The sequence below is a fragment of the Diadema setosum genome, chromosome 15, assembly GCF_964275005.1.
Source record: "Diadema setosum chromosome 15, eeDiaSeto1, whole genome shotgun sequence".
Classification (NCBI taxonomy): Eukaryota; Metazoa; Echinodermata; class Echinoidea; order Diadematoida; family Diadematidae; genus Diadema; species Diadema setosum.
Window position 1 is genome coordinate 22259217 of NC_092699.1, and position 27164 is coordinate 22286380.

The 27164-nt window shown below is 39.3% G+C and overlaps 1 protein-coding gene across 1 annotated transcript; it reads left to right on the forward strand.

The window, feature by feature from the left end:
• Positions 1 to 490: 490 nt before the first annotated feature.
• LOC140238593 (telomerase protein component 1-like) lies at positions 491 to 27018 on the forward strand. The gene is made up of 23 exons (XM_072318494.1): positions 491 to 564; positions 2175 to 2412; positions 3737 to 3805; positions 4915 to 5021; positions 5651 to 5784; positions 6281 to 6414; positions 7006 to 7101; positions 8140 to 8292; positions 8789 to 8925; positions 9650 to 9758; positions 10362 to 10469; positions 11076 to 11249; positions 12797 to 12984; positions 14323 to 14498; positions 15722 to 16017; positions 16645 to 16773; positions 17842 to 17954; positions 19100 to 19232; positions 19987 to 20103; positions 20658 to 20801; positions 22398 to 22478; positions 23196 to 23354; positions 26800 to 27018. Exons 2-23 carry the CDS (start codon positions 2221 to 2223, stop codon positions 27016 to 27018), a joined length of 3168 nt encoding a protein of 1055 aa, XP_072174595.1. The 5' UTR covers positions 491 to 564; positions 2175 to 2220.
• The last annotated feature ends 146 nt before the right edge of the window (positions 27019 to 27164 follow it).

Genomic DNA, 27164 nt, shown 5'->3' on the forward strand with positions numbered 1-27164 from the left:
GACGGGTTTGTGTATATAAGCTGATTTATCTCTGAATGTTTGTTGAAATGGAAATGTATGACTAGATTTATCAGTCAGTAGCAGGAGCCAATAAAAGGGTGTCATTTTCATGACTTGTGTCACGGGCACTGAAGAGAACTTAAAGTTGTTTCAGTGGCTATATGTAAAATCATTCGTTTAGGGACGATCGATTCATCAGACTGGCAGCTGACTACCGGAATCAACAATCACCTGTTCCCAATGACGACGAGTCGTTCGTGCGTGCGCGATGCTTCACATTCCACCTGTATTCTGCTCTTGGTCATCTCCGTTCTCATCATTCAGCGCACTCACCGAGCACTTCTCCGGCCCACTTATACACAGAACCTCTTTGGGCCCATTGTCATCACCGCACACTCGACTTCAGCGTAGCGAGATAGCGTCCGCCGCCCAGCCGCTCAGGGGGGTCGCGTTTATCGGATCGGATCGGAGATCAGAGTAGAGCATTAGCCAAAACTACCTGCGTGCGTACGAACAGCACCGTGTGACATGATAAAGGCTGAAATATACAGGGAAGTGTCAAACGTAAGTTGATGTTTTTTCCCTCTCTCTTTGTGTTTGTTGATATTAATGTAGGGTCTTAATTAGCTGTGGAGTGGCGAGAGGGTTGCATCTATGTGGGACATGGGGGACGTTTAGCCATATAGAAATCTAGCTCGTAGTCGTGTTGTATGATGCTGATGCGGCGATGGGCTATTTCATGATTTAGTATTTCAGTAGGCCTAGGCCTACATATACCATTCCATTATTGGGCATTGCCATTGGCTTGCATTAAATGTGATGTTCATCTTCTGATTACTAGTATAAAGTCTGCCTCCTTCAATAGGCTGAAGATTCTTGTTCATTGACGTCTATAAACGTCTAGACCCCCTAACCAAGTTAAGACAGTAGACCATGTCTTTCTGTATAACGTTAGTTCCACATTTTGTTTTCTAATCAAACTTTCTACCATAACTTGGCATAAATTTAAGCATTTTCAGGGGATTCGTAAATATAATTGTCCCTAGATCTGATAATGCAATAAATGGTGCCTTTGTAAGTTGAAATATTCCAGCATATGTTGAAATTTAAAGCCCAAACAAAGTTCTGGTATGCCTGCAAAAGTTGTCAAATTTTGCTCCAAAATGTGAACGTATGCCTAGGAAATGTGCGGAATAACGCTGTAATAACAAGATATTCGATGGGTAACAACGAAAATGGGAAATATTAACCAAAAACGTTCAGTCTCAGAACTTATCCAAACGGGGTCAGGCTAGACTCGGACTCGGGGATAACTTGGCCTCGCTTTGCTTGACGGCGGGATGAGTTGTATTGGTTGTCCCTCTGCACTGGATTGTACAGCGTTGTACTATGCATATGGGAACGGCCTGTATAAACTACATTGTAGCGTTCTGGCTACTCGCAGTAATGGTCCGGGTTGTTACAACGCGCGCATCAAAAACCTCTTTGCGCGTATGCGAAATTAGTGTGCGCTTCTCAAGCACCTCTAAAAACAATCAAAGACGCTTGATAAACAACAAAAACTTCAAAGACCGCGCGTCTCAGCAACTGAGGTGATGTGCGTATACTACTAGTATACGCACTTGAGGACCGCGCGCTGTCCATTTGTTTTGTACAGGATTAGCACGCACTGACTGTCTTTCCTGTCTGCTCATCAAGGCCTCGTTTGGTACCCGTAGTATAGAGTAATGATGAACATAGCGATCACAAACTGTGTGTAAATTGTCTGAAATAGGGTCGAGTTTTCCCTGAGACCGAGTTAGTCTGGAGCCTTCTGGAATAAAAGTCGGTCTACCGACTTTTATTATTTTTCTCAAAATACTCCAAAACGACTCATCGTTCCGGCAAACCGCGTCAGCCAGGTAAGTTTCTTTGTAGACTCTTTCGATATATTGCAAGCAAATATGAAATGGTGCCAGACGGGTTCTGAGGCCCTTACCAGAACTTTGTTTTCACTTTAAGGCCTTTGTAATAAACATTGTATATAGAATCTACTTTGTAACAGTTACTTGTAATCTGCTAATACTGCTGCACTAACAGAGCTGATTAAATTTACCTGTATCTGATGTTAAGCTAAAAGTGTAATTAACTATTTTTGTCCTTGTTTTACACCTTCATTATTTTACACTTTACAGCTCGACTCGGCATAAGCCAAGGGAGAGGAGTAGAGTGATATCCAGTATGGGTTGTGGTTCTTCAAGGAGTTTACCTTACGAGGTGGATCAGCAATGGGAGAGTGTAAACCGAACTATTGAATCACGTGGTCAGCAGAAGCGGGTGGTTGTACGACGATCTGGCTGGAAAACAGTACGCGTCTTTGTGTCATCCACATTCCGCGACTTCCACACTGAGCGAGAAGTGCTGATCAAAGAGGTAAAGCAAGGTGCCCATAATTCGACCATGACGCCGTCCAAAATTCGGCCACCTTCTGCATGTAAAACTTTTAGGCCCGAATTCACGAAGGTGGTACAAATGAAACCATGGTTTAAACCATGGACAAAAACCATGGAGCGCCAAGTGTCGCATGGAATATTTTTGCTACGAAATCAGTCATTTCGTCAATGAAATGATTATTTTGTAACGAAATGACAACATTTTGTAACTAAATGAACATTTCGTCCACGAAATGATAATTTCGTTAACGAGACGGTCATTTTGTCGACGAAATGACCAATGTCGTAACGAAATGTTCCATGCGACACTTGGCGCTCCATGGTTTTTGTCCATGGTTTAAACCATGGTTTCATTTGTACCACCTTCGTGAATTCGGGCCAGTGTGTTATTGTGTGCGGTTGAATTTTGGCATGGGGAAGTCAAACCTTGGCATTTTTGCTTTACAATACTGTGCAACTAATTACTGTACAAAATTGAAACATCTGTACTGTAATAAATACTTAGTCTTGCCAATCATAATGTTATTTACATGACAATTTAAAAAAAATATGTAAAGGCCTCTTTCATTTCCAGGTTTATGATCTCAAACTGGTCACTCAGTCTTCTGTACTCAAGCATTTTTTTGTATCTCTTGCTTGTTTTTAATTATATTCTATACAGTATATATGTCACTTTAATCTTGAAGTATTTTTAAAGACCTATGCTTCAATGACAAAGAAGTTGAGTTTTTTTTTAGTGTTGATGCAATATTGGCAAGTATAGTGTTGAATTTAGTTTGTTATAGTAATGCCACCTTATCTTCTCTGTGTACTGAAAAATAGCAATGTGTATGAATGAAGCATAAGCTTTGAAATTTTGCCCAAGATAGGATTATAGGAATATTTTTTGTTCCCAATACTTGAGTATTGTCCTGATTTGTTGGGTAGATGTTATCACAATGTTACATCTGTAAGTCATACCGGTTGAGCAGGACAGTTCCATGACATTTGCTTCTGCAACAGTTGGTCCTATGAAATATTTGCACGCTAAGCCAGACATAAATTTTACCCTCAAACATGACCCTAACCCTATCACAGCCCTAACCCTAAACTTAACCCTAAGTCCATGGAGAAAATAAGACCAGAGCAATTGTCGTGTCGCCCCGCAGGACATCTCTAGATTATTATTAAAAATCTGTATCAAAGTTGAATGGGAATGACAGTTTATGTTTGCCTTTTTAAATGTACATGTGGGTCTTATGAAAGTCATGATCTGTTGATAACATGTACAATATATCTGAAAAAGATTTGATGCCATTTTACAGGTCTTTCCAGATCTGAGAGAATGGTGTGAAAAGAGGAGGCTACATCTCGTCGAGTGTGATCTGAGATGGGTATGTTAAATCAATATACTGATGCATCAGAGAGAATAATACTGTAATAGACTGTGTATGTTGCTCATTGTGCCATAGGGTCATTTTTAGCATCCTTGATAGCTTTTGCTGATTACAAGTTGTATCAGAGCGTTTTTTTTTTTTTTTTTTTTTTTTTCCGTCAGCTGATGAAAGCTTGAAGTGGGAGCAGTTACCAGTTAAACCCTGAAGTGGCAGCAGAAGTTGCAATGAAGGCCCTTTTTTTTTTTTTTTTTTTGCTTGTTAGCTGATGAAACACCGAACTGGCACCATAAATAAAAACTGCCCACCCCCCCCCCCCCCTTTGAAAATGTGGTGCCAGCTGTGCACAAGAACAAAAGAGAACAGTTACAAAGTGACAAAACCAGGAAGCATGTTTTCAAATCCTATTCTGTGGAGTCTGCATTGTCATGATTTGAGAACCCATTGTGGCTCACAGGATGAAACCATGGGTTGTCAATCATAAGGTACCTGCATGGTTTATCAAAGGTTGCTGGTTTGAATCCCCTGGCTACAGCAGTTGTGCCCCTAGGTATAAGGTGCTTTATCCTAATTATTGCCTAGACCATAGTAATTGATCCTGTAGTTGGTTGCTTACAAGCATCTGTTGCTTTTTAATGCCCACAGACAATGTAAAACAAACCAATTCAATTTATTCATCACTAATCTTTAGGCGATTCAATACTCTGGGTGTAGGTTCAAACTGGTTGTAAATGTGCACATTACTGTGACTAGTTTCTCAGGTGAAATAATGGAAACCAGAAGAAAACCAAAGAAGAACAATCAAACCAGATGGGAAAAAAATGAAACAGTTCACTCTTTACCCGTGGTAAACAGTCAAAGTTGCTATTGTTATTCAACAAGTGTTTGACAGAAAAACAGTTCTACTGAATTATATCATGGCCACGTATCTAGTTGTCTTTTTACTATTAAAGATGATGCTGTCAATATGCTACTTTAGATTAGTACATGTACCACATGGGAAAAAAACAATGTTTATTGAAGTCTGGATTCTAGCAATAGCATTGGCAAAGACACTCAACTGTACCCTTCATTTACCATGCTAATCTTCTGTTTCCTTTCTTCCACAGGGTGTACCCAAAGATACCACAACTGAAGAAACACTCCGCACCTGTCTCAGTGAGATCGACAGATGTTATCAGGAAAATATTATGCCTTTCTTCCTAAACATGACCAGGTATGTACAGCTTACAATTACCAGAGAGCACTCAGCACATTTCATTTCTGACACATGTCTTGCTTAACTTGTATAATGTTAGGTTTGCCGAATATGCAATAAAGTTAACAGGGTTTTTTTCTGATGGTGTTGAATTGTTGAGGTTACCATGTACTCACTGAGCAGATTTGGTACAGCAGTGTTTGAATGTTTCAGTTTGATTTCTTGATTTAAAAAAAAGAAAGAAAGAAAGAAACTACTACCTTGATAATACAGGAGCATCTAGTATGGCATACATCAAAGTGTTTAGGAATGGGTAGGAATGCGTAGGAATGTGTGCCAAAATAGCGAGTAGGAACGAAAATATACACTCAATCCAATCTACACAAGCCACCCAAGAGACACAAAAAGAGTGGCCAATATAGACAGGTAGCCTGTTGACCAATGCATGACCGATCAGCATGGTTGCAAAGCCCCAAAACACACTGGATTATCCATTAGGCTGCTGCTCTTCATGGGTTTTTGGCTGCTACATGCAGTTGAAAATCTACCATGAGACACAAATCGGTGGTGGCTGCTGTGTTAGACAGCGGGCTGGTATGCACAGTCTCATAGTCTGCTCTTTTATCCCCCCCCCCATGTTTTTACAGTGAGCGATGCGGATGGATTCCCGCCATGGATGATGTGCCCTCTAGTGTCGCAAATGAGTACCGCTGGATCAATGGTCTGTCAATCACTGAAATGGAGATCATGCACGGAGCCTATCGGAAGGACAACCCAAATTGTGAGTCTTTTCTTTCAAACTGAAACTCTCTTGCTAAAAAGGATTGTCCTGTGATATTTGTATCAAAGTTGATGTGTTTCTTGTAAATATTCATGTTTGATGTTCTTTGAAGGTGTTATTGAAAATAACTGATCAAAACAATGTCATGTTTACTTGTACAATCAAGTGCTGACTGATATTGCAAAGTTGACTGTAAATCATATCTGATGTATTGATGTGTGGACTTTGATTGTCTTCTATGGAATGATACGTTCTGTTACGCATAATATTTTTGTAAGTCTCATCTTTGCAGTGGACATAATCTAATGTTATACCAGGCATGTATCATAAAATGTGCATTAGTAGGTATGCTGTACAGGTAGTGATGTAGCTGTACTGAGTGTATTGTGAATGTGATCAGCTTTAAATGAAAGATAGACCAAATGCCAACAGGTTCAGTGTAGTGTTTGTTTTGTTACCTTTTATTCTATGTTATTTGCATTATTTTGTCTTGTAGCTCTGTTTGCCTTGCGGGATGAATCCTTTGTGAGCTCCATACCAGACAAATATCAAGAAGAGTTTGTGGACACAAACCCCATAGCCCCACACAAGCTCAAGGTCCTCAAAGAGATGCTGCAGAATCGTTTTGGGGTGAGCCCTATTATCTCTCTCATTTGTAGTGATGGTAATAATTAGAAACCGATATTAAAATGTACGGCTGTCAATAAGGATTTGCATGTACTCGTTTTGGAAAGAGATTAATACACATACATTGTAGATCAGGACTTTTAATCAGCTTCACATATTTTTTTTTTGAAATACTATGTTTCATACAATAAGATAGATCCAGAAAAGTTAATACTGGAAAGAGTATTTTGACTCGAGCATTGATGAAACACGTAAGACTTGTTTTGCACTAATGAGGATGGTATTGAAGCTTATATATATTTGCTTTTTGAAACTGCTGGAGATAACACTCAAGAAACATATCAAGATATTATGATTATTTGACATGATACATAGCATTCGGGTATCATTTGATATAATCTGTTCATCTAATTTTCTATTCGCATGTCAATTTTTTGTTAGGTTACATACATGATGTATGTAGGGAATGATACAAGATTGGAGTGGAGCTGTTGTGACCCCACCATGTCAAATGGGGAAAGTTGTCAAGTACGACTGTGTCAACAAGAGTTAATGCCAATGTTGTATTGAAACTGTCTTTTCAAACCATTTCAGATGGAGAGAGTTTTTAAGTATGGTTGTACATACTGTGGAGTGAATGCGGACACTGGCAAAGTGGAGCTAGATGGCCTTGATGAATTCAAGAAAAAGGTAATAACTATAGACAAAAACATCCTATTGCAATCACTTAGATTTATCCATCGGTTGTTTATTAATCAACCAAATAAAGAATCACACATCAAAATAGACATCTTACCACTGCAATCTTTAGTTTGTATGTGGGGGCTGTCAGCACTCTGACTTTATACAGTCAAACCTGTCTATAGCAGCCACCCAAGGGAGACAAAAAGTGGCCTTATAGACAGGTGGCCGCTGTAGACAGGTTCTTTAACATGCTCTTTCTCTCCGAGGGAATTGTTTTTAGCGGGCATATAAGGCAGGTGGTCGCTGAAGACAGGTTTTACTGTATTTCTATAACTTCAGAGATATTCTCTCTACTTTGATATTCCATTGGGTTCCTGTGTGAATTGAATGGTGTACTTTGAGTAATACTGACCCACTTTACCAAGGGAGGAAGGGGATACTTCTCAAGTGTGGAGATGGTACACATCAGTATGTGGACAATGGGCTGGGGATATTTGTAGAGAGCGAGGATGTGGAGTGAAAAGCGGTGAAAAATGTTTCATTTATGACTGTAGTCCATGAATTGAAATGGAATCATTTCCCTCAGTTCACCTTTGTGTATTGTGTTATTGCACCACACAGTAAAGATTTTTTTTTTTTTTTCGTTCCAAATATAGATTCCCTACACTCTCACACCAGTGGTAATAAGCTGTTAGACACTCATATGTGCAAGTGGTTGGCAGTATTATAATGGTTAATAAACTTTAAGCAACTGTCCCTTTGTTATTAAGAAAGACTTCGAATCATGACCGTGAAAGTTCCAGTTCACATCTTACATAGATCAATGCAGAGATTTGTGGAAATAGACATGCTATGTGTACAACCTGCTGGAGATGACAATCTCTAATGAATTACGGAGAGCAAACAATATCAACTTTGCCATTTAGTGGCATATAACAAATACCAAACAGGACAAAACAAGCAACAATGAACCGTCACAAAGAACAAACCATTGGGTGTTATCCTCACATACAATGTATGCTGTCATTTCTCCTTGTGCCCAAGGTCTATGACTTCTTCAAGAAGGCTATTGCAGAGCAGTATCCCCTCGACGAAAATCGCCAGCTTGACCCATATGAGCAGGACAAAGAAGCCCATGACTCTTTCATGAGGAGCCGCAGTGCCATCTTGCTTGGGAGGAAAGACATTCTTGAAAAGGTGGGAGGCTATCCACTACCTGCCATCCTTTAACCCCCCCCCCCCCCTTCATTTTCTGTCAATGTTGGTTTTCAGAACTTTGTGTGCAGTAATTGCAGTGTCCCTTGTTGTATGCATGTGTATAACCTGTTTAGGACGAGTCCCGAGTATCCTTGGGCAGGAGTCTATGGGAAATGCATATTGTAGCAAAATCGGTCCATCCTCGGCGGTTTAGTATACAGCACGTTGACTTAATATTCTTTTCAGTTCTAGCCCTTGAATTGGAATAGGAGTAATAAAAGTGAAAAAAAAAAAAGGTGGGGGGGGGGGAGAAGTAATTTGTGTCGCTTTACATGACAAGAGGGTCATATGCCCATGTCAATCTGTTCACATTTTCTTGTGTGTGTGAGTGCATGTTGTGGCTCTGTTGAAACTAATATGAAAGAACATTGGTACTAAGCTAAATGATGAAGTGTATTTGGCCATTGAAGCTATGCATTATGATTTCTTTCACCAGATTGAAGCCCACATTCTTGACAAGGAGCTCTGCTGTCCCCTTCTTCTTCTTGGAGGCCCAGGGAGTGGGAAGTCCTCCCTGCTTGCTCGTGTTGCTGATGTAGCTTGCCTTAGATCTGAGAAAGGAGAGATCCCAAGGTGAGAGAAATATCTTTCAGTATCTTTCACTATAAGTAAATACTGTAAAAGTGGAAATTTTTGGTATTCGTGCAACCAGAAACTAGTGTGAAAATAAAAGCATATGAACGTTTTTGCTTGCCATATGTTCTGGTAGTTGATGTCTTCATTCCGCGGAATAAAAAAACATGCAAAACTCATCTCGACTGAGTGCAAAAACTTAGTCATGCGAAAATATCCACTTTTACAGTATTCTGTATGTGATTCATCCTTTGTCCTTCCCACTGAATTCGAATCATCTTTATCAAATTGTGTGTGCATATATGAGAATGCAGTAGATGATTGTACTCATTTGTACCGGATATGGTCATGATGTTATTTTCTTGTATGTTTTTATGCATTACTGCAAGAAAGACTTCTCCTCCTGAAAATTGGATCTGGTTTCGAATCTGTGTGTTTGTGACCAGTATTTCAGTAAGTAATGGAGTTTAACTTGTCTTTGCAGTTACAAACCTATTGATTACCCTTGATGGGAGATGGATTAAAAAGTGCATAGCAGGAAACATTCATTCGGGAAATCACTTTATATAAACTGAAGAATAAATGAATGTATGGGTAAATCTATGACATGTTTGAATTACTGTGATAGTATAAGAAATGAGAGTGTTGTGGATGCCAGATACAGCAGCTACTTTTCAGGAATAACACACAATAAATGTCCTCATAATCTTAATGCCCATGACAGCGGTGGAGGAAAGTGGCATATCTTCTACCACTTTGTTGGGGCCATCCCTGGTTCCACCAACCCTGAGAGGATGGTCAAACGGCTTCTGAGGGAACTCAAAGTCTGCAACGTGAGTGCCAGGTTTACAAGTCAATTACTTTTACAGTTGTTTTTATGTTTGGATATTTTGTAAAAGATTCATTTGCTGTTACTGAAACTGAATCAGTACAACCGTGTCTGAAGTCATACCCTATATCTTCTTTCGTACAGTTGGGAGAACGTTGTTTGATATATTTTGAATAACTTTATCTCTCATCATGTTGAAGATGTCTTTGTGCATATATGATTGCAGTTACTGTTCGTGATTGTATTTGATGTTGTAGTGATGGTGATGATGATGATTATGATGACAATTTGTTGATAGGGCTGTGCTGCCGTGTTTAAGATTACAATTTATTTTCATTGTCAGAATCAATACAGTCTGTAGATTGAGACAGTGGATAGATGTGTTGCCTGTGGAATGTATTAATATCTGACTGGAGAAATATGTTGTTAGTTTTTGTGCAGTTTTGGACATTCTGCTATTTAGTGTCCATTGGAATCTCCTTGTATGCCCACACTGAAAGGACAGTAACACTCATTCAGTATTCAAATTCCTTGTATCACTAGCAAGCCAGACTAATGTGTGGCAGTAAGACATACAATATTCTTTCAAATTTTTGATGTGAAACAGGATACCAACATGCCTAAGGATTATGAGTCAGCCGCCCAGATTGCAAGCAGTGCCCTATCCAATCCAAACACTGTGCCTACAATAATCATCATTGATGCGTTAAATCAGGTAACTCTTCAGATTCAGGCAGTAATTGCTTTAATTTTGTGTTTTTATGTTTATTTGTTTGTTTGTTTGTTTTTTTCATTTTTGAGTATGTTGCATATTTTTGGAGTTCAAATCCGTACAGCTCAAAGATATTGAAATAGCAAACGGTCAAAGTATAGCATAGGTTTCATACTCACAATACAGAAAGAATACAACTGCATTGAAAAGTTATCACTTGATTCAAGTTTGGCTTTATGTGTTTGATAACTGCATAATGATATAAGCTTACGTCGTGCTTATCATCATGAAATAAACTCGGCATGTTCTTATGCTGTGTATTTGGTTGGAAAATCCTGTGACCATTGCCATGTTCTGTCTCTTTATGTATCATGTCACTTGATGAGGATAAAGTTGCGTCAGTAAAGCAATGCACTTGACACAGCTGAATAAGAGCACAGGTACTTCTGTGATATAATGTTTCTGTTTCATGAAAAATGAAAGCCGACGACCTTTCTTGTGTTACATGTACACTATATTAGGAATAAATCAACATTTTATATCTGTTTCGTTTTAAGAATGACAGCTGGTGAGTTTTGTCATGTCATATCACTGTGATGTATCTTGTAGCTCGATGAGGACCGCACTGCATCAACACTGAGGTGGTTGCCACGGAAACTTGCACCCCAGATCAGATGTGTGTTCTCTACAATTGATGACACGCCTCCCCACAGGTTGCTGAGAGAGAGGACAGTCAAACCAAATGAAGTCCCAGTGACACCACTGGACATTGAATCCAGACAGGTGAGCTGTGAGACCAGGGTCCCAGTGCATAAATAACCAATATTAAACCAATACAGTTCGACCTCGATTATCCGGCCTCCTTTCATCCGGAAATCTCTATTATCCGGATGCGTTCACGCAGTGAAGGACTTTTTTTTTTCATCCAAAAATTGAGAAAAAACAGTGACTTTAAACTCAATTAAAATTTCTACAAAACTCACACGATTTACGCTACAATATTCTGGACAGAACTAACATAAATTCACACCACATTATCATCGTAAAAGTAAGCAGTCATGATCTATAAATTCACCATAAGAACATGGATAGAAAACTTGTCAGTAAATCACGGCGCAGTCGCGGCCATATCGCGATCGGTCATTGAGATGTGCATGATAGGTTTCTCAATTTCTAATGAGGTAAAACATGTATGATTTTCACATAAAGATATACTTTATTTTTGTGAAGAAGGGACTACAATTTTGCGCAGGCTAGCATAGATTACACCACCGTTGCGGGGTACGCTACCTGCCTAGCTGCCAGTGCACTGGGACGGCAGCTTAACTTGGACGGCAGCTATATACACTAACATTGTGTCTCCCATATCCGGCCAATTCGCTTATCCGGATGAGCGCCGGTCCCGACATGGCCGGATAATCGAGGTCGAATTGTATTCATATATAGCTTCTTCTCTGTGAAGACAGAAAGCGCTTCAGCAAATTCAACAAAATACAAGAAATCAACAATGTAACTAAACGAGAGAAAAAGAACGAGACAAAACAAAATAAACAAGTTATGACATAATAGTGAATTAGATGGAGATTAAAGGTAATCTGTTGGTTGTCCACATCAGTTATCAATATTGAGTTCTGTATGTAATTGATCATTAAGATGAGGGATTATTTACCAAGTTGTATATTGCATGTGTGTTGCATGTGTGTTTGTATGTAGAGGAATGGAGCGGTCATAAATGACCAATATTCAAATACTAAACGTCAAAATTGCACCAAGCCAAGTAGACGTGTTTGTTTGTTTGTGTTTTTTATAATAAATACCCCCGCGCAATGCAACACATGCATGGCTCAAAAAAAAATAACAAAACAACAAAAAGTGTGACTTTGCCAGCTCTAGCAATTTTCTGCCTTTAAAAGGGTCCCAAATGATGAAAAAAATTGTGTCAGGCTAACAAATTAAAAATTGCCTTTTATTTCGCATACCATATGCCCACTTATGGTGCCGGAGAATACGAGTGTTTTATATCAATGCAAAGCTTAGGAAATGGGCAATGAAATTCAACGAAAAAATTAATTTTCAAAATTCCTGACTTTTGCTTGAAACCGTTGTTGCCGGTCACATATGTTCCAGTAGTTTATGTCCTGATTCCGCGGAATCAAAACAAGCAAAATTTGTGTTACCCGGCCAAGCGCAAAAAAATTACTTGTGTGAAAATATCCACTTTTACAGTGGTCCAAATGGTTGGACATGTTTTGTAACCATTCAGAGTTTTGTACCGAGATCCATCTGGTTCTCAGTCGCTCATGTAAGAAACTGAACCTGTTGACTTGCAGGAGATAGTGTCAGAGCTGCTGGGAAAGTTCAACAAGCGGCTGGACAAGGAACAGATGGTGAGTCTGCTGAGTAAAGAGGCTTCCCAGAATCCTCTTTGGCTCTCCATTGCCTGTGAGGAGCTCCGAGTCTATGGCGTCTTTGCCAAGGTCACTGACAAAATCAACATGCTGGCCGATGGTCTTCTAGAGTGAGTAGCATTTTTTTCTTGTCACTGTACCGGGCATTCACATGTGCTGAGATTGCTTAATTTGAAACAGTTTTGTAATTAAGCAAACTTCAATCAAGTTTGCAATCAAGCAAATTTGCCGTGTGAATGGAAACTGAAATTGCAGAGGGCAATTTGAAACTTGATGACAATCAAGTTTCAAATCACGGTCTGGAGGTGTTTTTCAGTCACTTATCACCAGAATTAAGCAACAAAACTAGCACTTGAACATAACTTTAACTCCAATCATGTTTTAGGGGGCAGAGATTACGGTGACCTTCCAATCACTCTCACAGAAAAAAGGCTCAAGAGTGATTGACGGAAACTGGGCAAGAAGTCAAATCTCCCCTCCTCGCTCTGAAATTCAAAATAACAGAATCCACAAAGCTTCTTCCTCGCTGCGGTGTGAATGGACGATGATTTGAAACTTATTGCAAACAAGTTTGTAATCGTGTTTCAAATTATCAAATTAAGCAACTTGGTACATTTAGAAATTCCCTTTGTTGCTTCAATCAATATTCAACAATGTTGGTATTTGGCACTGATAGTTAACAAAAATTATGATTATAGACAGAAATGCTTTAACAGGTATATCCCTGATATTGTGGGGTCAGGTTCTGTGTATCGTCTCTCTAGTAATGGCTACATGGCTATAAAGACAAGCCAAACACATCTTCCTCAAGAACCTCTGAATGTTAAAACCAATTTTTTGATATCGTCAGATACCTGGAACAGAATAATTCATTATCCCTGGAACACACAAACAAATGAAGGAAGTAAATGAGTACCTGTTGTACCATGTCCCACATACTGGCAGTACCTGTGCACGTGCTGTTAGCATTGAGCATACATGGACATCAGTAAAAGTTTTTGTAGTGTTCCTTGATCTATGGTGATCTGGATAGTAATAAATGAAGAGCACCTTGTGTATCCAATCATGTAGAATGTAGTTGCAACAGCTTGCTTGCATCAAGACAAAGCTACGTTGTCTTAACTCACCATGGTCATTGGCGTGAAACAATTCTATAGGTGCAATCAGACTGGCAAAAGATCGAGAAGTTTAAAATCATGATCTTTAAGATCTCGATCTTTAAGATCTCGAAGTTTTGCCAGTGTGACTGCAAACTTCCCGTGAAACTTCTCGCAAAACTTCCCACCCCAAGTGGGGATAGATATTTTCCCCCATGCCAGCCCACCAAACTTCTCGATCTTTTGCCAGTGTGACTGGACGACAAAAGATCGTGAAGATTTTGCAATCTTAAACTTCTTCATCTTTTGCCAGTCTGATCGCACCTATTGTTGACTTCATGAACTGTACAGACTCCTGGCACAGGTCCTGGAGAGGTTTGAAGAGGAGAGCGGAGGGAACCTGATGACAGCCACCCTATGTCTCCTGGAGTGCTCCTCATCGGGGCTCCTGGAGACAGAGCTGCTCAGTATCCTTGGAGATGAGGACAACCTGATGCCTTGTGAGGAGGAGGGAGAGAAGGAGAAAGGTGAGTGGAGACTGTCCTCAGCCTCAATGTATGTCAGGACTCCCCCAGAAACATTTACCTCAGGGTACAGGGCAAGTAGATGCCATGTTTTGGGCAAGAGAGGTGAAACATCATAGCATTTCAAGTGTTTTGTTGTAGAGAAATGACAGTGAGGTATACAAAATCTGTAAGACGTAAGAATGGCTTTTGTAGTTTGCATAGTTGTTTATTTCTTGATTGTGTACAATTTATGCATATGATTACTATTGTATAATTATATCTTTACTCATGTCATCTGCTAATCTTGCTTTCAAAATCCAACTTGCTTTATTTTTGTCTTTCCCTCTCTTTCTGAAAAGTATTTTTGTGTCCTTTTTTGCTGTCCTCACTCTTGCACACGTTTGCTTGTCTACTCTTGAATTTCCACAGTGTTGCAGCCAGGGCTCAAGATTAGCGGTGGCCCATTGGCCCCATGCCACTTGAGATTGGTGTGGGGTCACCAAATTTATCTTTTGATGGCCTGATCGGGGAAACTAAGATTCAAAATGGACTTTGATCTGTTCGTTATTTCAAGTCACTTCTTAGATTTAAAGATTTTATAGGCAGCCAGAGAAAACAAAAGCCCACGTTTAGCCCTGCTATAGCCATGTATTTATGTGCTGTTAGGATTGTCAAATGATTTTTGCCAATATTTTGTTTCCTCAATCTTCTGATTCCTCTATGTACTAGTCTTGCCATCAACTATTCCTCAATGTTTGTGAATATTTCAGTTAATATACTGGAAAGGCTTTCAGTCAGGATCTGCAGGTGTGCGCATTTTAGAAGGACTGTACAGTACTGGTTGAGAGGAGGATTCAGGTTTATGATATATTTTTGGTGAGATAATGAGAACCACTTATGAAATATGAAAGAGCATGTAATTCCAAGAAGGATTCAACGTTTATTTGATGAAAATTGGCCATGAAATGGCTGATCGTACGAAAATTGACAGGCCACTACTTTTATTAAGACCTCATTGTATTACATTGTGTTTGGATATCTCGGTCATTTCAAAACCGATTTTCATCAAATTAATTTTTAGTTTTCCTTAGAATTGTATACACTTTAACATTTCATGGAGTGGTTTCTAAATATCTCACAAAATGCTACAAGCTGAATCCTCACCTCAGCCATTGCTGTACAGTCCCTTTAAAGTATGATTGTTATGAGATATTCCATGTTAAGTATGGTTGTTGTTTGTACAGGTGCCAGTGAGAAGGGTGAAAAATCACAGAAGATGCAGATTTTACCCGCTGTAAAGTGGGCACGAGTGTACCGTGCCCTTCGCCCTTTCCTGCGCCCCTTTGGTGACAGTGGGGAGGGCCGATTGGACTTCTACCACCGCTCTCTCAGCAAGGCAGTGCGCAAGAAGTACTTCAACGTGGAGCTTGGGTCTGGGGAGGAAGGGGCCGGGGTACCATCTTCAGAGGCTACAAGATGGTGGAACAACAAGCTGGCAAACTTCTTTGAGACGGTGCCCAATCTGGACCGGAAGTGTGAGGTACACATTGCCTGATAGAATGATTGCTTGTGGGTTACTTTCTTGAATTAGTTGTTGTTTTGCCTGTGAACACTGCAAAATACAATGCAAATATGATGCAAGTATTAAATATACCTGTGCTTTGTTCATTGTTCTAGTTGGAAGAAGTATGCAGGAGGTATATTCGTTGAATCAAAAAATCTGACTCCAGGCAAGCACATTGTGCACAGAGCCTATGCATCAATTTGGGTCTCCGTGTCGACGGACTGAGTGCTTACCAGGAACGGGAGATGGGAGATATTTAAACATTTGATCTGATACCAGTGATTCCTGTTTCATTTGTCTCTTTGGTACAGTCTGTGTGTTTCTGTGATGATGTATCAATTTTGATAAGTTGTTTTGGTTTAGATTTGGAGTTGTTTTGGGTATAATAACTATATCTAATTCCAGGAGAATTTATGCAGACATAGAGTATATATATATTTAGCAGCTGCACCATAGATCATGATGTGCTGTAAAGCACTGTGGAACAACTTATATATACATTCTGTTCATTCTGTTAATTTTATTCAGCGCTGTACAAATATAATTATTGTATTGATTGTTTCCCCAAATACATATATGCAAATCTTACTTTTGTATGAACAGGAATATCCATATCAGTTGATTAAGATGGGGGACACGAAGAGACTGACAGAATGTCTGTGTGAATGGGACGTCATGAACAGACTGTATGACACAGACTACAGCTCACAGCTTCTTACATACTGGAGAAAGGTAAAGACTGTTTGGCTCTTTGTCTGAATGAATAAACATGACTTTTCTGTGGCAGCAGACTGTACATGCCAGTCGCTAATCTATCTGAACTTAAAATGAATAAAGTGAAAAGTAATGACATTCATGAATAGAAGTTGTTGTAGTGCCTGTCCAACACTTCTGCAACTGTGACAAATATTGCAGATAGTCAGTGAACATATGTTCGGACTGCATGGTTTTTGGTGTTCAGCTATGGTGTTCGGAGAGGTCGGACTGTATGGCTTTTAATGGAACAAGAGGATAACTCAGACTTTGTATGTATATAGAGTGGCACTGGATAGATTTAATTTGAGAGTCACCCTGGTCTACTCCCTGGTGTGGAGATGATAACAGTGCAAAGATGTAGGATGCATTCTAGCCAACTGTGCGTAACTTAATAGCTCTATCATCAAAACACGCTCTAAATACAATGGTGGTCTAGGTCTGCCAAACTCTGTATTATGGTGACCTTCCATAGTTTCTTTCCAGTCATAGTCACTGTGATATTGAGGAAAAATTGTATTTCTTCCTATGCATTATATGCTGCTGTCCATTCAATTATGAACACTCTGCAATGAGATGGCCCCTTTCCATGTATTTAAAGTTGTATGACTTGTATATATGGTATGAGGAAAATACCTTCAATAGTGAAATAATCATATCAAATATGCATAGACCCGATTTCCCTTTCAGTTCTGAAATCTATTTGTTTATGCTTTGGATAAAAAAAAAAGTAAAATAATGAAGGAGCTGTACAAGTACATTGTGGATCCAAAGGGGGGGGGGGTGCACCAGGCACACCCCCCTCTTTATTTGTTGTTAAAACAAAAGAAACATAAAAGAAAAAAAAATGAGATGAAACCCAGAAGTAGAACCAGAAATATTGTTTTAACCCCCCCTCCCCCCTTTACGGAATTCCTGGATCCGTCCCTGTAAGTATATTGTAAAGTTTTATATCATAGTCCAGAGATGGAATCTCCAGCTCAAGGAAATACGTAGAAAACAGATTGTTCCAATTAAGAGAGTTTTTGTCTTTTGTACAATGCACAGGTTGATGAGAAATACGAGACCATGGTTGACAGATACACTGAGATGAGTGAGAACATGACTACAGATGACTCTCAGCAGAAGGCAGATCGACTCAAATGTTTGGCCCACATCCTGTGAGTTGACTTAGCCCATCGGGCTGTGTTTAACTAACATTGGAACTATAAATCGAGACAAGCAATGAACCGAAAATTGGGACAGGTTCAAGTCAGATCTAGTTGAGAAGGATGCATAGATATTCAAGATCTACTCAAGAATGTGGCAAGGTGGGCACAAGATGTTATCCCCAAATGGCTCTAAAGTGAAGCATTTAACTTCTGAGGACAGATTGATCCCAAAATTGTCCGTAAGATCAGTTGAATTGAACTTTGGGATTGATTTTGGAGCGTAGTGAAACAGCCCCTGGGACCCAGAAACCTCATATCTAATGTTGGGTGCTGTATCTTTTGTTGAAATTGCTGTCATTCTTGGTAAGTATTTCTTAAAGGTAGGGGATACCTTTTACAGAACTCCCAAAATGCAGCAAATATTAAATATGAACCTCAGGGGACTTGTTTAGGCCACTGCTTAGAAATTTAGAAGTCAACAGTTATCTACAATTTGAATTATGTACAAAACTCAACTACTCAGTAGTTCTGTGTGGCAGCTACACTTAAGCCTTTTTGTTGCAGTCTTCTGTAATTTTTATCTATAAACACAAATCTAAAAGTATAAGAGCTGATGTAATAACATATAGAGTGTGTGGCAAGAATGTATATAGAAATGTTTGTAAGTTTTGATGAACTTTATTCACAAAATGTACATGATGGACACACATGCAGTGCATAGGTCTGCAAAGGTAGCCTAGTAATGTACTGGAATTTACGGTGAGCCCCGAAAAGAATTCAATTCAAAATCTAACGGTCAATAAAAATGTACTAAATGTTACCTTCCACTTTCAATACGTTATGGGAGTTCCTAAAATGATACTCTCTTCAACATACCACTGTGTTTATACAACTCTTCATTTAAGGCATGCAAATGGGATTCCCTACCTTTAAGTGAGAATTAAAACCTTTTTTTCATTTGATCCCTATAGAGGCCATGTTCTGACTGTTTAATTGCATTAACTTATTTAAAGCCCCTTAATGACTAAATTCGTAAGTCAGCAACATTTTAGAAAATCAAACTCAATGTTTCTCTCTAAGGCAAAAGTTGATAATGATTGCATGTCCCCCTATTAATCTTTCTTTCTTTCTCTATTGATGTTAAATGTCCACAGCATCCAGGCAGGGCAGTACCAGCCAGCCAAGGGCATCGTTGATAACATTCTGGTGCTGGAGACAGAGGAACTGGGCTCACAGCCAGAGAGACTGGTGGAGCTGTATGACTTGTGTGGAGAGCTCTTTGATGAGGTGTGTGCTTTATTTTTTGTTTGTTTCTTTGTTTTTGTCAGCATTATCATCTGTGCTTCTGCCCATGCCCACTTCTGGGGCCTCTTGCATGAACTTTATACCTGAGAAAACTCAGGTTACGTTTGAATTGGCAGAGCTCTTTCATGTGTTTTAAGTCAATGACTGAATCATACTTATCCTTGTTTTCATTTCTTACCAGAGTTTCTCTCTGGTAGAAAGTTTTATGCATTAGGCCTCTGGTCAGTATTTTAATATGTCTGACATCTTGGTTGTCTACTTATGAGTCAATATACTTGTATATGTGACCTCCGTCTGTTATTTGTCCCTTTAAAATGGCATTCTATGGTATTTCCAGAGCTTTTTTCTGAACTTTTATACCATTGGTCATGTAGCCTAACCATGAGGCTTGAAACAGTTTCACATATTATCAATGGAATCCAGTGAAGGTCAAAGGTCACATACTGTCACTTTGATTTCAAGAGTATCTGAGTGGATTCTGATCACACGAAATCTTCAGAAATATGTCTCCAGAAATATGCTTATGGAAATCGATAAACTGATTACATGTAAAATGAAATATCAAGGTAGACTTGTTTGAAACCCACACAGGTACAGCAAGAGAGCAAAACTGATGCATGTCAATAGACAAAGAGAGCTGTAAAATCTATGTCAACAATTTCAAATTTTTGGTGAGCTCACGTATCAATGTGAATTTTACATTCTGTGACCAATGTCATGTTTTCTTTGCTTGCAGATTGCCAAACTGCATGACTTCATCACCAGGGAGCAGCTAAAAGATCTGAGGCCCACCATAGACTACTGCAGGAAAGCCATTGGAATCAGGGAAACATTAGAAGGACCCAGACACAAGGTGAACAGTTTTGCTTTTAGGACCGTTCCGTTGCAGGACACATTACATTTCTTGGTACCACCATTAGTGCCATGAGTGCCATGATGTTTATAATTCATGTGTTAGGATATGCCATCAAAACAAGAGAACCAGCTCAAATAGTGCTAAGGATTGAGAGCACATATCTTCTGTCATAAATAGAACTTACATATCCCCAGTAACATCAGAAAGTTTTGATATATGTAGCAAGCTTGGGCAGAAACTTTAAAGAGTTGTGTAAAGGCAGGGTAGGAAATGTATGCTCCTGCGGGAGATTAGAGAGAGAGAAAAAAGAAATTGCCTGTATCAAACTTTAGCTAACAGAAGGATATATCAACAACTCAACGAAAACTGTTCAGATCCAAGGTCAGTAGTATTCTTCCTTTTCAAACCAGGGGGTAGTTTTATATGAAATGTCTCTAGTAATCCATGGATCATTTCTGTTGCTGGTGAAAGAGGATGCATGGTATCTCATTGTGTTGTGCAGGCATTGTAGTAAACAAGGTGGATTGTTTCTCTCTTCATGTTTTCTGCAGTTTAAACTGGCCGACACCCTCATGCGTCTGTCTTTTGCCCTCAACACCTGGATGGAGTGTGGTGGAGATAACACCCTACTCCCAACAGAAGCTCAGGAGGAATCTCTCAAGCACATAACCACCTCTGTCAAGATGTTCAAAGAGGTATGTTAGGGACTTTTTGATTGTGTGGACATGGACGCCTTTCTCGTACAAGCATGGTTCCAAATTGCTGTAGTCCCCGCGTTACGTCCGCAGTGTTATCACCCATTTTGATTTTCAGTGTACGCCATACTGCTATGACGTCGTGGCCCGGTCCCCTCCCCGCAGGGTGGCAATTGGTGCGCCAAACGATAATGTCACTCGCATCCTGAATCTAGGGGGACCCAAATTCCTTGGAAGACGCGTTCACAATTCTGGCATTGGACGTGCTAGAGAACCTGGAGCATACACAGTTCCTTAAAATAACGTCATTACCTCGACGTCCACGTCCAGGGGATGAAATCGAAAAGTCCCTATTGCATGACTCCCTATCACTGGTCTCCCATTTCACAGTCTATGCCTCATAGGCCCATATGACGGGTGATTTAGATTATTGTTGTGCTGTGCTTCCACGGTTTCATCTCGTATATATTTTTCTCATAGGGATACTTTTTGTTTCATCTGTTATCACTAACTTATGCGTTAAAGATGTAACTGTGATTCCATTCAGACCAATAGATGAGCAGAGTAGGAGGGTAATAGTAAAGCAAACCAGTATTTCCCATAGGGCCAGGAACGTCAGTCATAGATCAGTGTGCTGATGCTATTCTACTGTTTATCCATTAGTACCAGTACAGAGTTGGTTGTCTGAGAGGAGGATCCTTGATGTTTGTTCTCATGTGTTGGAATGATTTGCAAAGCATTGGCAAGGCTTAGATTTTGTCTTGTGTAAGTCATGCAAATTTAAAGGGTGCTATCACAACAATATTTCTTTATCATATCATGCTGTAGTCTGGAGCTATATATATATATATATATATATATATATATATATATATATATATATATATATATAATATATATATATATATATATATACATGTATATATATATATATATATAAAAATGGTAGCATTTAAAGTAAGGCATTACAGAATCTTGAAGTGTAATACATGGCCCATATGCCCTTGGAGGAATATATGTACTCTATTGGATGAGAGTAGTGTATCGATTATGCCATGTGACATGTCACTATGTTACCCTGATACAAACTGGTAATCGTGAAACTGAGCAAAATATTAAAGAAGGTCAACTGAGTGAAAAGTGGAAAATTAATGTGTGTGAAATAAAAGATTGATCTCTTTTATCTACCTCATGTCCAAATATCTATATCTAACAGTAATCGTTTCTAAGTATTAACCTTTTTTTAGTTTTATCCTTTCACGAGCATTTTGCTATATTGATTTGACTTGACCTAGTGAATTTTAGTGCATTATGTCTTGCAGGCTTGACTGCATTTTAACACCCAAGCATATCAATTTGCGCATAATTGTGTTGAACTACATAGTTGCCAGCTTTCATACCATTTCTGTGGAAGGCCATCGAAATACAGTGGGACAATCTGGAGAATTCGAAAGTACCCAAATTAGGAATTTTGTGTTCATTGACTCGATTTGGCTTTCACAATGATTGGTTACATATTTTAAAAGAAAAAAAAAAAACAAACAAACAAACAGACTGAGAGGCTATACCTTTTATCTATTTTTTTTTTAATGACAGATTGGAGATTTGGGCAAAGAGGCTGAAGCCAGCATGACTAGGGCCATCCTGTATGAGAGAGGATCAGATGAACAACTAGAGGTAAGGAGGAGGTTTAGAGTGGGATCAGGGGTCAGTATGGTAGTTTTGGAGTCAGTCAATGTCACACTGTACTGGTTTGTTCAAAGCATTCTGTCCATGAGGAGTATTGTTTGTATGTGAACACCTCATGAGTTTGTTGTCATTAGCTAGTGTATTTTCTCTACCCTGTTCAGGAGTGGATCCAGGAATTCTGTAAAAGGGGGGGGGGGGGGAGCGCAATAAATATTTCTGGTGCCACTTCTGGGTTTCGTTTCATTTTACACATTCTTTTTATTTCTTTTGTTTTTAACAAAAAATATGGGGGGAGCGCGCCTGGTGCGCCCCTGTCTGGACCTGCCACTGCTGTTGCTTCAGAATGATTCCGGAGGCATTGAATCTATTGTGAATGAATGCCTTTACCTCCAGTAGACCAATTATACGATGAAAGAAAATCCCATGCATACATTCCGTCACAAAGATTGTCTTACCAGTGTGAAACTTGGCTAGCAACAAGTTACATATTTGAAGTGCATTGCAGCTAACATAAGAGATCTGAGAAAAAACAGCTAATGAAAGAGATTTGAGAGCAAGAGCTAACATTTATAAAATCAAAACCTCCCCAAGAATTCCACCAGATATTTTTGGTCAGATCCTTCCAGTCCTTCCAACAATGAGATTATTGTGAAACTTTTCTGTTGAATTAGAATCTATTTTGCTTCACTGCAATTTTCCCCCCAGTGGTATCAGATTTCAAGGGAACAGTGTCAGCAGGCCTTTGGTGAGAACTGCAAGCTCATGACACGAATTATCAGCAACACTGGGATTTACTACGAGGACATCCAGGACTACCACACAGCACATGACCACTTTGTCAAGTGGCATCAGCTGTGTATTGAGGTAAGTGCATGCCACATTTTGGATAAACTCTTTAAGAGCTCTCTTGCTTTAAAGAAGTCCACCCCAAAAATGAATTAACTTCAAAAGAAAGAGAAAAATATTCTCTACAGAATGATACAAAAATTAAAAAAATCGAATAAGAAATAAGGAAGATATGACATTTTGAAATTTCCTTCTTCTTTTTTTCGGAAAACATTTCTTGACCAGTCCTTATGAATATTCAAACAGCAAGTTGACAATGTCATGCTCTTACAATTTCTATTCATTTGTCCAACAGAACTGACACAAATCTCATATTTCAGCTGTATAAATCTAAAACTTGTCCGAAAACCACCCAAAATAAAAAAGAACAAATGCTATTAAACTCTGACATATCTTGGTTTGGGGACATGGTATTACTTGTATTAGCTAAAAATACAAATTTTTCCAAATTTCATATATACATACATTAAAAATTGTGAGGATGTAATATCATCTACTCACTCATTTGAACATTCATGAGGACTGGTCAAGAAAATCAAATTCATGAAATTCTTCTGTCGAGATGTTTTCATTTGCAACTGATCGACAAATTGCTGTACATTTCCACGCTGTACCCGCTGCATGCTATAAGGATTAGAACCAACACTTGCTGTTGGGTGGAAGCTTGGTGGTCTAGTGGAGATGACACCTGTCCAGAGATCAGGTCGTAGGTTTGAATCCTGTCGAGTATGTACGCCCATGATTTTTTTATCGTGGCTACTACTAAAGCACTGATCAATTCAGTGCTCATTTACGTCGATGTAGGGCATTTTGTCAATTAGTTGCAAAGGTCAAGAAATGTTTCCCCCCAAAAAAAAAGAAAAAAAAAGTGAGCTTTCAAAATGTCATATCTTCTTTATTTCTTATCCAATTTTCATTGTTTTTGTATTGTTTTATAGGGAATATTTTTCTCTTTCTTTTGAAGTTTATTTATTTTGGGGTGGATTTCTTCTTTGAGAAAAAAAATACAAGCAAAGTGAGCAGAGAGGTTGTATGTGTGATAGACTTAAGCAGTCGGCAAGAGGCAAGGGAGAGTTCCTTGGAGACCACCTCATGCTTTCTTGCCTTTAGATTTCTGAACTTTGCCATCTGCATTGCTAGCAAAATCAGCCACTCGGCAGAGGTCTGTTTGAAGAAGATATGCGAACACATTTGCACTTACTGTTACAGGGAAAATGTGGCTATTCCATTTTGTCTCACTTATCAATTCAGTAGGAGTATGTTAACCCGTTGAGGACAAGTCCCGAGTATACTCGGGCAAGTGTCTATGGGAAATGCGTGTTGTAGCAAAATCAGTCCGTCCTCAACGGGTTAAGCTTTCTCCTGGCTCAGGAGTAATACTCACATTTGCAGATCTTCAGACACCCTCATGCTGATACACTAGAAGTTGACTTGGTTTACTCGCAATTGTCGGTGCCAGCACTAGTGTGAGGGCCTCTGGAGGGGGGGGGGGGGGGGGGGGGGGGGCGTGATGTAAAAGTGGACATTTTTTTAGCACTTCGTGTGAGATGACTCTAACATGAAAATAAAAACAAATGGATCATGTGCTTGTTGTGTGTAATCATGCCTCCGCAACGAAGTGGCAGGAGGCATTATGTTTTCGGGTCGTCCGTCCGTCCGTCCGTCCGTCCCGTTTTGTTTTTGTCGATATCTCCAGAACCGTGTGGTGGTTTTACATCAAACTTGGTATGAGGGTATATCCTTGGGGGATAATACTTTGTGTGGATTTTAGGGTCACAGGGTCAAAGGTCAAAGGTCACAGGTTATTTTGTGAAAAAAAATTGAAATTTCATGTTTTTCTCCATATCTCGCAAATGGTTCAAGGTATCTTCATGGAACTTAGTATATATGCTTGTACCGATGGGCAGTGATTATCTAGAGAAGTTGGGGGTCATGGGTCAAAGGTCAGGGGGTCAAAGGTCAAGGTCAACTTCTCAAAATATCACTACTTTCCTTATATTTATGCAATGAATGAAGGTTTTTTTTTTTTTTTCAACTTGATGTATACATGTATTACCCAATATACATTCTGTGGGAGGTTTCTTGCCAAAAGGTCAAAGGTCAATTGAAAGTGCTGAATTGCACTTTTTCCTCCATATCTCAAAAGTAACTCAAGGTATCATCATGAAACTTACATATTTATGCATGTTCAACCTAACAGTGATTCTCTTTGGAACTGTGAGGTCAAAGGTCAAAGGCCAGGTTTAGATAATGCTATTTTCCCGTTTGATACTGAAATTATACTTTTTCTCAATACCTTGAAAAATTACTCAATGCATAAACTTATAAAAGGGTCAAAAGTCAAGTAAAAATCATCAGTTCCCCAAATACCTGCACTCTGACATTTTAATCATTCATCCAATTGAACCTAGTTCTAGGAAAGTGAACATTCAACACATTTGTGTCAAACCTGTCATTTTAATATTTTGCCAATTGTTTGAAACTGTCATCACACATTGTCAAGACATTGTACTATAGACCTATTAGGAGAACCATGCATTATGGCGGAGGCATATCAGTCGCCGTAGCGATATATCTAGTATTTTTTGTATGTTTTGATTCTGCAGCATTAAAAATCATACTATAATTCGAGCAACGTTTGTCTGTCTGTCTGTCTGTTTGTTCCTCTACTCCTCCCAGGTCCTTGGTCCGATCTCCATCAAACTTAGTGGGTGGATGCAGGTTGACCGTGAAATTGCCCTTGAGGGTTCATTTTTGAAAAGGTCAAGGTCACTGGGGTAAAAGGTCAAATAACTTCTAATCTTCGTCAGCTGCAATCAGACACCCGATAGAGGGTGCTATGTAGGCCTACTTATATGGGGATTCCCCCAGAAATATAATCAGACACCCGATAGAGGGTGCTATGTAGGCCTACTTATATGGGGATTCCCAGGTGTACGCCTACTGAATAAGTAGGCGTACACCTGGGAATGCTTCAAGCAAGTTCATCATCATGGGTCATCATAGGTGATTTTTATTTAATAGTTCAATCAAATTAAATTCAATTTTATTCAAAAACCGAATATAAATAACAAGATAAGCAAGTTTGGCCAAGATCGGACCAAGGAGTAGCGCAGAACAGTTATTTGACCTCCGTAGACGTATATAGAGGATTTCTGGTACTCCACGGGTACATTGACTAGTGTGCAAAATTCATCTTACTGAACTGAGCACGAAAACTACATGCCCAAAAGTTTACACTTTTACAGCACATACCCTGCATAGACATTTACCTACCGGTATTCTGCTATATAGAACAAGAAAGATACTGAAGTGAAAATGCATGCATATACACTATTCCAAATGTGCATACATTCAAAAGCAGTGTTCAATCTGGGTGAAATTACCTTATTTGAGGGCAACTGCCATGATTTGGTATGTCCCTTGAGCATTTTGATGAATGCAGCATTGTTTTCTGATGCAGGTCTTTGGAGAGACGCATCCAAGAACCATCTCTGCAGAGAGCTGCCTGAATGAACCCCGCTACCGGCAGATAGCCAACTTCAAGGCACGCCAGGCTGCGATGAATGAACGGAACGCTGACGAAAATGTCGCTGTAGAGGAGGGAAGGGAAATTGACTATAACGATGATGATGACGATGATGGTGATGATGGTGATGATGCTGATGATGCTGACTTCTAAAACTATTCCTAAGTTTTAGAATGGCATTTTAGTCACCATTAGGTGTTGAGAATGTTGTTGTTATTTTTCCAGTCATATTCAAATGTTACACAGTCCTACCTCTCTTATCCGGACATGCCGGGACTGGCACTCATCCGGATAAGGGA